The 12,251-nt window shown below is 41.8% G+C and overlaps 1 protein-coding gene across 1 annotated transcript in view; it reads left to right on the forward strand.

Annotated features, from left to right (window-relative positions):
- cpped1 (calcineurin-like phosphoesterase domain containing 1) overlaps window positions 1-6,519 on the forward strand; it is a 39,402-nt gene extending 32,883 nt beyond the window's left edge. The window contains exon 6 of the mRNA XM_088323605.1: window positions 6,026-6,519. Within this exon, the coding sequence (XP_088179731.1) occupies window positions 6,026-6,252 (227 nt within the window). The 3' untranslated portion in view covers window positions 6,253-6,519. The remainder of the gene's footprint in view (window positions 1-6,025) is intronic.
- Window positions 6,520-12,251: the final 5,732 nt, after the last annotated feature.

Consider the following 12,251-nt stretch of genomic DNA (forward strand, 5'->3'; position numbering starts at 1 on the left):
GCTAACCTATAGTATCGAAGGCAGCCTGCTGTGAGGTATTCGATGCCGCGGGGTACTTTAGCAGCTTAAGTCTCTGCTGATTTTGGAATCTTCGTCGACTCACTGATGAAAGTCCATTGGAAGGATAGATCTTTGGTTTTGTCTTTAGCGTTCATATTAATCGATTCACTGATCGTTTAACCTCTTGGTTGTTGGGACTTACTCCCAGCAAGTACAGCCTGGCAGAGCTTATGTCAGAACCCGAACAGACGGTGGACCAAGACACGTAACTTTTTCACACAAGCTTTATTTTACGGGAACGGGGCAGTCGTGTGCGGGAACACAAACGCCAGCAATTCGGCAATCGCTGGGCAGAAGATGTGAGACAGAGAAGTCAGGCGCGGGAAAACAGGAAGCCAGGGGCAGACTAGATCAAAAATGGACAAGACACAAGGTGTCGATACCAGATACAGGATACAAGAGCACATACCGGACAGGACGGGGCAGATGGGATCGATACCGGATACTGAATACACAAACAGGATACCGGACGGACGGAATCGATACCAGATACACAAGCAAGATACTGGACAGGGCAGGACGAAGGGGATCGATACCGGATACTAGATACAACAGCAAGATACCGGACTGGATGGGACAGACGGGATCGATACACGAGCAAGATACCGGACAGAACGGGGCCAATGGGATTGATACTGGATACTGGAGCAAGATACCGGACAGGACAGGACAGAAGGTATCAATACTCGCTATTGGATACTGGAGCAAGATACCAGACAGGACAGACGGGATCAATGCTGGATACTGGATTCACAAGCAGGATATCGGACAGGACAGGACAGACGGGGTCGATACCGGATACTGGATACACGAGCAAGATACCGGACAGGACAGAAAGTATGAATACTGGAGCAAGATACCGGACAGGACAGACGGGATCAATACTGGATACTGGTCACTGGAGCAAGATACCGGACAGGACCGGGGGAACGGGATCGATACTGGATACACGAGCAGGATACCGGACAGGGTCAAAATACAAGTCTTGCACATGCAGAGGCTTGTTGACGGACTGACAAGGAGTGAATGATTCAGATTCAGATTCAGATCTACTTTATTGTCATTCTAGTACACGTGTATACAGAACGAAATGTCGATACATCTGACCCGCACAGTTTCCTTGAATGTACAGATATAAGTAAAAGTTGTATTGTATTATGGCTACGTATAGTATTTTACCATAGTGCCGATAGTGCAAGAGGAGTAGCTAACCAGATGTGCAAAATGGGCAGTCAGGTTAACAAGTCAGGTAAACAGTAACATTAACACTGTAACAATAACGCTGTAAGTACAATAGTGCAGAGAGCAAATGTGCAAGGAGTGGCAAGCTATAAAGAACTGCCAGTAGTGCAAAAAGTCAGATTAGTATTAGAATGAGAGCACTGAGTTTAAATAGGAGGGGAGCCAATCAGGCAACGAGCAGCAGTTGGCGCCAAACGAGCGGGCCCAAGTGAGGGCAATGGGTAAAGTGACAGCTTATCCATTTCAAGGCCATTTTTTTGGTTGAGAGTTGTGTTTTACGCTTTTTGGTTCATCTTGATCGATTCAGCATCTGATGGTCCATTGAGGGATTCCCAGTAATGAGGTCACCTTTGTTTTAAAATGCCGACATGATGATTCAGGCTAATATCTTGTTGACGCTAGCGTCAGCAGTAGTTGCTCATTTGGGAGACCCGTGGCAGGTAATGCCGTAGATTGGCAGTTTTTAATCCGTTCCTTCCTACTGTGTCGTCTTTGTGAGGGAAACTCTTTCGGGTTAAAGTCCAGTAAGAGAATGGAACACTTTCTTCATCGGTTGGCTACTTTTACCAAATCACAGCACGCTTAATTGATTCTTAACTGGAAAGCACCTTACGCATCAATCATTGCCAGAGCTCCACGTTAATAAAACATACAAGCTTTTCCCCTACAAAACACCGAAACGGAATTACACAGATAAACAATTTCTCAGCCCCTTGTTCAAAGTCAGGTTTATTCCGCGCGTAATTCCGCACGGCTGATGATTACACGGCGGCCGGCGCCGCTGCAGGGCCAAGCCAACCTGCATCGCTCTGACGAGAATGTAATTTGTAAATCGGAAATAAATTGAAAACATGTCCCTGTTTTGTTGGAATATTTTAGCTGAAGGTTGAGATCTTTCCTTGTCGCGGGCGTTCCTTGACTGTTTAATGCATTATTTTTTATTATACTTTCTCTCTCTTTATATGTATATATAAACATGCGTATATGTTCATATATATATATATAGATATAATATACAGTTAGGATTATTGTAAATTCATAATGTATTTGTTACAAAATTAAACATTTAATAGACCCTACAGTTTAATAAAGTACTGTCCTTGCTCCAGATGGTCTCATCACCTCGAGGAGGGAGTTTTGCTCAACCCCTTCAACCTTTGCCTTAAGGGAATGGTCAATTGTATTTTGTTCTCAGGGAGAGTAGTTGCAGTATGTTCGCTGTGATCCTTTATCCTAACACTGGCATTCAGGAATGTGGGTGTCTACACCACCCCCTCATGGTCTGTATCTGATTTTTTTTCAATAAAAAGGGGGTACGTATCAGTCTAGGCCAGGGGTGTCAAACTCATTCTAACTCGGGGGCCACACGATAGAACAAACATTCTATCGGGGGCGGGACAAGTAGATTAAAGAGAAAGAAAATGAGATAAAGAAATCAGAGAAAGGGGGAGGGAAAAGGAGAGAGGGTGGGACAAAGAGAGAAAAAGAGAGGGAGGGAGAGAGCGTGAAAAACACAAGATAAAAAGTCGTGAGAGAGGCGGGAGAGAAAGGGAGAGGAAGGAAGAAATCCAAAAAGAAATAGAAAGACAGAAGGAGAGAAAAGAGAAAAGAAAGCGCGAAGGGTATGAAGAGAAAAGAGAGAAAAGGAAAAAAATGAAGTTAGAGCAAAATAGGTTAAAAGACATAGAGCAACAAAGGAAGAGAAAAAGAGAGACACAGAAAGTGAAAGAGACAGAGACAGAGTGGGAGAAAAGAAAGAAGAGAAGAGAGAGAGGGAGAGAGAGAGAAAAATAAAGAAATAAATACAAGTACAGTGTATTTGTGAGAGGCACCTGGCTTTGGCAACATCAAATTGAAATATTTCAACATGCAGCTTGTTTTTCTCTTGCGCTTCTCTGAGTGTTGTCTTGCGGGCCGGATTCAATCCCTTAGCGGGCCTGATCTGGCCCACGGGCCGCCTGTTTGACACCTGTGGTCTAGGCAGATGGGGTTCAGGTAATTTCTTTGTTTATATTGTGCCCTTGTGTATAACGCACATGTCTAATTTTTTTGTAATTAAAAATTCTGTCACGGTTGCCATGGCGCCCAATTGGCCCCGCCCGTGTGGCGCCAGCTGCGGCTCGTTGACAGATTGGCTTCCCTTCTATTTAAGCTCAGTGCTCTCACTCTCCCTTTGTCAGTCCGTCAACGAACCTCTGCCCCGTAAGACATGGGTTTTGACTCTGTCCGATATTGTTCCCGTCTATTTTTGTCCTGTTTATTATTCTCTCCAGTTTTCGTTCCCGTCTAGTTTGTCCTGTTTAATTTTGATATCCTGTTTCGATATCAATCCTGTCATTCCACGCCAGACTGCTGCCTCACGTGCATGACTCCCCATTTCCCGCAAAATAAAATGCTTGTGTGAGAAACGTCACACATTTGGGTTCTCGTCCTGTTCCGGTTCATGACAAATTCAGTATAAAATATTGTTTCAGTTAATTCCCAGCTCAAACTAGGCATTGTAAGTTACAATGTTGAATATGTGCGGCCATGATTAAAATCATTTATTCACAACGTTAACAATGAACCTAATACCAACATAAAATTTGTCTGATTTATCATCAGAAACACCAAAAGGTTTTAAGTCCCTCGTTAAGCTTTCTTACACTCATCTATAATGTTTAGGACAACTTTGTTTTCTCCATTCTCTAACATTTGTCTCTGGTACAGTGAATGAGAGTAGTGTGTTCATGAGATAATATCTAATACCTTTTTGTATGTCATCTGTTACTAGTGGTCTAGTGTTGAGGATTAGGCGCTCCTGGCGTTGCGACCTGGGTTCAATTCCCATTGCATCTAACGCTTTGCGAATATGGTCAGCGATATTTTCCACTAATTTATAATTACACAAATACGGTAATGTTGAGCTTTAAACCTCATGTATAATGCGCACTCAAACTTTTTAAAAAAAAATTCTCGGTAATTTTTTTTTGCATTACACACAAATAAATATGGTACATAATGAGCACAAATACTTGAACTATCATACAAACATCCACTTTAAAAATACTATTAGGTTGAGAAATTTGCATTTACTTTACATAACATGAGCCTCACCTAGAGGGAGATGACATCATTGTCAGCCATCTTGCTGCTGCGGGTAACCAAAGTCCTTAAAAAGTTTGGGCAAAAAACACGAGAAGCAAAATGGTGTGTTTATGTTAATTTGAGTCTCAGTAGTTTGTATTTTTATTATTTTAAGCACTCGTTTTTAGATGCACTACACCATACCAAAAGATCAAGTGGTCGAATAGTACAACCTGTCTCATCAAGTTGATAATTTCCTCATTAGATCAAATTGATGTGTCTTATTCTTGAAATTAAGTGATAGAACTGACTATGTATATATATATATATATATAAATAAGATTACTGGTACCAATACTTACGAATTTAATTGGTTCCAACAGTGACATTGTACAATAAAATTGTTGTAAATCGAAACACATTTTCCCATTGAAATGACTTGAACTGGGATTAATCCATTCCAAAACCATGGACTAGGTACAATAACGTTCATAAATATACCTCAAAGTATACATAAAACGAGAAATAAGGCTTTATAAGTGCAAATGATGAAGTTACTGTACTGTGCAAAGCGTTATAACCCATGAACAGTTAAAAAAAATCAGCAACAACCAAATGAATGAGTTCCGTGGCTGGACGCACAAAATAGCGATCCAGCGATTGTAGATTTTGTCTAAATCTTAATAAGAATTTTTAATGTTTCGGACTGTTTTCATTGAACATTTCCATTGACTGCCTACTTTTGGATTTATCGAGATGTTCTTTTTGTGATAAAAGCCTGCGGTTTTTCCCAGCATGCGAACACTTCCTTGATTTCTGCTGTCGCTAACGTGATTGTTTCCCCAATGGACTGATTTTTCATATCAAAATCATAAGAAGCTTTTTCACATCTTCATTTTTTTCCATCCTCCGTCCTTTTTAGGGTCTCTTTTTGACTTAAGATGGTTGAGAACATAGGCATGGTTCACCCGTATTCTTTTGCCAAATCTGCAACTTTACCCCCACTTTCATATTTTGTAATAATATTTCGTTTCTTTTCGATCGTTAGTGGAGCCCTTTTTCTCTTATTCTCTCCTCTTTTCGGTGGACCAAAGGATATTATAAAATTAACTACAAAGTAAGTACATGTACTCAGTTGGATGCAGTAGAGAGATTCCCTGACTGTTTTTCTTCAAGGTACATTAGAAGGTTAGGCTGTCTGGAATGCATCAGACGTATTTTGATAACAGAATTCCTGTGAGTGCTGACGAGAGAAGGCCAGACGCACAAGGACAAACATTCGGCGAGGAGGTGGTGAAGCTGGCACCTGACGCGCCCATGGGAGGAGCCGGCACGCCAGCTTGTGAAAAGACGTGGGAAGATCTGAGAAGATCGAGGGAGAACGACACTAATTCGGCTAATTCGATGGAGTTCACTTAGTTAAATTATTTAAGAAAATAAATCTGCCTGCCCCCGTGTGGAAATGACAGTCTCTTGTCCATATTTTCACAAAAAGAAATGAGCGTGCATTGTTAGGTGAATGAGGGCTATGTTTGGTTAATGGAGCCAGATAACTAATTCGAACAATTTGGTAAACGATACATTTTAATAGTTTATTTCCTAACACACTATATCAAAAACGAGATCTTCCCATCCTTTTCCACCTCCCTCCATGCAGGGGTGAAGGCAGTCTTCTCAGGCCATTATCACCGGAACGCGGGCGGTTGCCAGGGCGGCCTGGACATGGTGGTGAGCTCGGCCATCGGCTGCCAACTAGGTGAGGACCATCACGGCGTCCGCGTGGTGGTGGTGACGGCCAAGGGCGTTCTTCACCGCTACCACAGCCTGGAGAGCATGCGGGCAGGAGGCATGGACCAGGACCTCAGGGAGCTCCTGCAGGCGTGACCACGGCAAATCGAGTCATCTTTTTTTGTTCCTTCAATGTAAGAACACAAATCAAACTTCTCATGGGTGAAAGTTGAAAATTGAACAAAACTTAATCTTGAATTGAAATTGACTAGATGTATAGATGAATCACTACAGAGTTAAGTATAAAAATATAAATGAACTTCCCCGTTTAGGCACATTAATTACCATTGACCTCAAAATCCATTTTAACGAGGCTCACTGTAAATGAGTTAATCGACAAGGAATTGGAAGCAGTCCTAAACTGGGCTTAATATCCGCTTGTTTTATGTCACGGCGCCGAACATCGTCGGCGATGCGAAGAGCGGCTACAGAGAACACGCATTCTATGTCCGGGTAAAGGGACAGTGCATTCCTTGAAATCAAATTGGCCAAGTGATTAGAATTAGCCCATTTATGTTCACAAATAGTCTTGATCTCTCCCAAAGAAATATATTTATCTACGCATGAGGCCCCCTGGTGGTTTGGAGCAGCATTAAGATGATTATTTTACAAATCAAGAATTGTGATTACTTGGAATCTTGATGCACTTGATATAGCATACTGTAATCTCATTTACGGCTGTTCATTAGGATTAGAACCCCTCAATTCGCAAATTCAACAACCCCCAAACTCCTATTTAAAATGAGCTCTGCCAGCCCCCGCTCGCAGAAATAGTAAACTGGGGATAATGGATGCTATTCATTTTAGAAAAAGAGCGGCACACATGACACAAATCTGCTCTCGCAGTCCCCGCTCTCAGTAATAGTCAAATGGGGTAATGAATGCATCCAAAACAGTGCAGTTCATTTTAAGCAGGCCACAATGGCACTCTTCAATGGCCTGAACTGAAAAAAAAACAGCTAAAAAACACTCTTTCAGGCCCTGCTCTTAGTAATAGTTGACATGCGATAATGGATATCAGCCACAACTGTGTATATCATTTTATTCATGCCAGAATAGCACACCCCCCAACAAAAGTGCCTTCTGCCCGTCCACTTTTGCCACAGCAATATTGGATCGCGGCCGCATGTGTGCAGTTCATTTTGGGCAAAAAAAGAGCTGCTTCAGACTACAAAATGTGTTGTATCGTCCTGAGATGATGGATTGCAGCCACAACTTTGTATTTCATGAAGCGGGATTACAATAATGTCAAAATGAGAGCCACTGGGCCTGACAAAAGCGCCCACTGCTGGTCCTCTCTCCCGGCATTATGCATGAGTGCAGTTCACTTCTTTGTGGACAGAACCAGGGCTGCACGATTAACCAAAATCGTATCGATATCACGGTGTAACGTAGTGCGGTAGTGAAACCGCAAAATACTGCGTTTTCTTCACAGACTCATAGTTCCAGTTTGTTATTTGAGCGATGGAGTGTTTGGCCAACAAGAATTGTCACATTAAACAGCGCTAGCCAATCAGAAGCAGGTTGTCATGGTACCATCCAATAAGGGCAAAGTTTGCAAGACAAATGGCCACCAAAACAAATGCCACAGCTTGTAGCTTTAGCGGCTCGTTACATTGAAAATAAATTCATTAATTAAGTCGGACCCTGAGGAAAGTCAGAACGGCACAAAGAAAAAACTATGACCCGCGGGTGCTGCCTGGATTTTTATCACGTCCGGGAATTGACAGAGGCGGCGTCAAAAGGGAAAGCTAACAGCTAGGCTAACAACTCTTAAGCCGCCACTGCCGGACATTGCTACTCATCTACGCCAGATCCATTACCCATGAATTGGACGTCTTGGAGCTACCACTTATGGAAAAACCGCTACATTTGTGACTTTTGTATTTTTAATCATCGCAGAAGTTGCCGTTACCCAACGCTAGCATGTAGCTTGTCAGCCTCTCTCTAAATTGTTGTCTCCGATTTCGTTGTACTTTTGTATAATGACAATAAAGACTCTGCAACACCGGTTTGATTTGTAGATGTATAGTTATTGTTACAGTCGTATACTGTCAGTCTCAAAGGACATCAGCTCGGGGTACGTTTGCATGTCACTGTGTTCAGGGTTGGGTAGGGTTACTTTAACTTGATTACTTTCAATAACTTTTGGATTACTCCAATACCAAATATGCTAAAAAAAAGACCAAAGAATCTAAATATGAATAAAATGACTAAATTTTGTGCAGGCTTGGGGAGTAACGGAATACATGGAATGGCAAAAATGATGTTGGCAAGCTGTTTGGATTTATTTTCATTTTGTTTCTGTCGCATTTTATGTTAGTTTTGCCGGAGATCAAAGCCAGGAGAGAAAGCTTACCACGTGTTGTGAGTCATAATTTTATTCTTATTTAGTTTGACTGTGTTTAAGATCTCCCCGAAAACGAAACAAGCACAGAAAATGCTTTTTTCTTGTAAAAATCACAATTAGGTTTTCTTCCCAAAATTGTGCAACCCTAGACAGAACAACAAAAAACAGCAACCAGACTCAACTAAAAATCACTCTGCTGGCTCCAGAATGTGATCAGGGATAATGGATCGCGCGATATTTTCTGCGCACTGAGGCCACACAGCGCAAACGTAGCATGATCATGTCTACCAATAAGGCTCAATCTTTGCCAAATACTGTAAACTGATTCATATTTGTGATGATGCCCCCCGGTGGTTAGAAGCAGAATTAAGTTGATGATGTTATGAATCATGTATTTTTTATTTTTTATAATGGTTTATTTCTGTTACACTGATCCGTACTAATCTTTCCCATCTAGCTCTTATATTCTAAATCAGGGGTGTCAAACTCATTTTAACTCTGAGGCCACACGGCAGAACAAACATTCTGTCGGGGGCCGGACTAGTAGATTAAAGAGAAAGAAAAAGAGGGATGAAGAAATAAGAGAAAGAGGGAGGGAAAAGGAGCGAGGGCAGGACAAAGAAAGAGAAAGAGGGAGAGAGCGTGAGAAACAAAAGAGATAGAAAGAGAAGTCATGAGAGAGGGGGAAAGAAAGGGAGAGGAAGAAAGATATTTAAAGAGAAATAGAAAGACAGAAGGAAAGCAAAGTGAAAAGAAAGCGCAAAGGGTAGGAAGAGAGAAAGAGAAAAGAGAGAAAAGGAATAAAGGAAATTAGAGCAAAATAAGTTAAAAAAAGACACACAGAGAGAAAAAGACAAAGAGAGACACGGAGAGTGAAAGAGACAGGGACAGAGAGTGGAAGGGTAGGGGTGAGAGAGAGAGAGAGAGAGAGATTTAGTAGATCTAGCAGATTGAGGAGAAGGAAATAATACAAAGAGAGGAAGAGAAAACGAGAGAGGGTGGGACAAAGAAAAAGATAAAGGGAGAAAGAGAGAGCGAGAGAATGTGAGAAACAAAATAAACAAAAAGAGAAATAGTGAGTGGGGGAAAGAAAGAGAGAAACAAAGAAATCCAGAGAGAAGGAGGGAAAATTAAGGAGAGAAAGGGAGAAGGGGAGAAAGAGAGAAGAGGAGAGATAGAAAGAGGAAGAGAGAGCAAAGAAAGTAAAAAGACGGGGAGAGAAAGGGAGAAAAGAAAGAGAAATGGAAAAAAGGAAGAGAGAGCAAAAGAAGGTAAAAAGACAGAGAGGAAGAGACAAAGAGGAATAAAGAAAGAAAAAAAGAGACAGAGTGGAAGGAAGAGAGATAGAGAGTGAGAGAAAAAGGAAAGAGAGAGAGAGAGAGAAATATAAGCACAGCGTCTTTGTGAGAGGCACCTGGCTTTGGCAACATCAAGTGGACATATTTCAACCTGCAGCTTGTTTTTCTCTTGCGCTTCTCTGGTTGTTGTCTCGCAGGCCGGATTCAATCCCTTAGCGAGCCAGATCTGGCCCGCGGGCCGCCTGTTTGACACCTGTGTTCTAAATGAACAATCCTTTCGGAGTTAATTTGCTCTCCGTGCCGAGGATCAGTATGAAATTTCTCATTTTAATGTAAAGAATAAGATCTGTCTTGGGGTCCCCGTGCACTTGTTGCTACACTTCAGATCTCGTTTGAAATTTTGGGGGCAAAGGGAAACCATTGGGCTTTATTTTGCTTGTTTTGTGATCCCCAAAATGTTTCCATTCAACCGCATGCACCCTGATTGCAGAGAAAAGGTTGTCATGGCAACCGTTGAGCAACACGTTCGTGCGGCTCGGTGGAACAGCCAGGAAGTGCGTACGTACGCTTGTTTTTTTTGGTTTTTTGGGGTGACCTCATTTCACACTGGCACTTTCTGTCTCTTCCCTTCTGAAAATGTCAGCAAGTGATAGGTGGTTAAGAAAGGGTGTATGTTTACGATGCTGTGACACAGACTAATAGCAGACTGGCATCTTAGAGCTTCTTTTCTATGGTTATCATATGCTTGCCTCTCTCTTTAGCATCACTGCAGGTCTTGGGTCCCGTAGCTATCAATACGCCGCAAAAATACTGTATGGTATCGCAATGTGCGAAGTTTTTAGGAAGCGTACGAGATTCTGAACTGCATGAAGAAATAGAAAGGAATTGTGGGAGGTAGTTCCGCCAATAGCACAGCTGTACAGTAAGGGCTGCATTCCAAAAAGGACCCTTGATAGTCAAAAGCCGAGAATTAAATATTTTATTTATGAAATACTCTACTATTATACATTTCACTGTGATGTTTGACAATTCGATAAACTTTATGAAAGAACAATACCAGAGCCTGTGTCCCATATCAATATAAGTGTACCACTTAAAATTGGTCTAGAGATGTATTTCTTTCTACTGATTCATCTTTTTCTTTCTTTTTTACGCTTTTCTTTCTTTGTCTTCACTTTCATTTTCTATTTCTCTGTCTTTCTCTGTTTCTATATTTTCTCTCTCTGTTTATTTCTTCTGTTTTTCTTTCTCTGTCTCTCTATTCTTCCCTCTTTCTATTTATATTCTATTTCTTCTCTCTCTTGCTGTCTCTTTCTCTTTTCTCCCTTTTCCCTCTCTGTCTTTTTCTCCACTTTCTCTGTTTCTTTATCCCTCTCTCCCTGTTTCTTTCTTTCCCTTTTCTATTTCTCTTTCTTTGCCTCACTCTCTCTTTCCCTTTTTCGTTCTCTTTTTTTCTTTCTTTTTTCTCTCTTTCTCCCTTTATCTCTGTGTCTTTTTTTTCTTTCTCTTTCACGCCCTTGCTGCCCTTATTTCTCTTCTCTTTCTGTTTATCTCTCCCTCTCTTTCTCTCTATTTATTTTCTATTTATTTACCTTGCCTCTTGTTCTCTTTTCTTCTCTACTCTCTTTCTATTTGTCTTTCTTTTTTACCTTTTCTCTACTCTTTTTTTTTTATCTCCTCGTCTTGCGTTCTCTTCCCCGTTTCTTTTTCTTTCTTTTCCTCTCTCTCTCCCTTTCTCTATTGTTTTTTTTTTTTTCTCCCTCCCTCTTCCTCACTTTATCTCCTTCTCCTTAATTTACCAGTCGGGCCCCTGTGAGTGTTTTTTCTACCGTGTGGCCCCCGAGCTTTTAACGAGTTCGACACCTATGGTCTACTGCATTAAGTTTCTTACTAGCGTTCTACAATCTGCTGATTCTGGCCTACTTGCTCATCTCTATCGACAGTTTCGAGTCTCAAAACCGGCTATCAATTTTTGGATTTCCCATTTTATCGAATCAGTCTTTCAGCCACGAAATGCACAAAAAATAAGTAAAAGCGTCATCTCACTCAAATGCTCGTTCCTTTGTATATTCCTCGTTCCACCGTCGGTTTGCCGGTAAATTGGCCCGAAAGAAGGAAAAAAAAACGTCCTCGGCCACATGTTCCAAGATAAGCAACATGGCCTTTGCTCTCGACGGCACTCCAGCCGGGCATTTATTTCTCGGCGGCGTCTGACGAGAGCCAGGAGGCGTTTTATCGATCCCGTGTTTCCCGGCGCCGCAACACGGGCCGACATGCACCGCGGGCGCACTTATCAGCACTTCACTTAAGGAAACGACACGGGAGAGCTTTCACCGCTTCTGTCTTTCTTTCTCCGTTCAAGTGGAGGGAACCTGACGCAGAGCACAGGACACTTTTTTTCAATGTGCCACGAAATCGTCATCAAAGGCGCTCGCTTGTCCACAACC

Source organism: Urocampus carinirostris, chromosome 19 (genome assembly GCF_059441175.1).
Source record: "Urocampus carinirostris isolate Australia breed hairy pipefish chromosome 19, RoL_Ucar_1.0, whole genome shotgun sequence".
NCBI lineage: Eukaryota > Metazoa > Chordata > Actinopteri > Syngnathiformes > Syngnathidae > Urocampus > Urocampus carinirostris.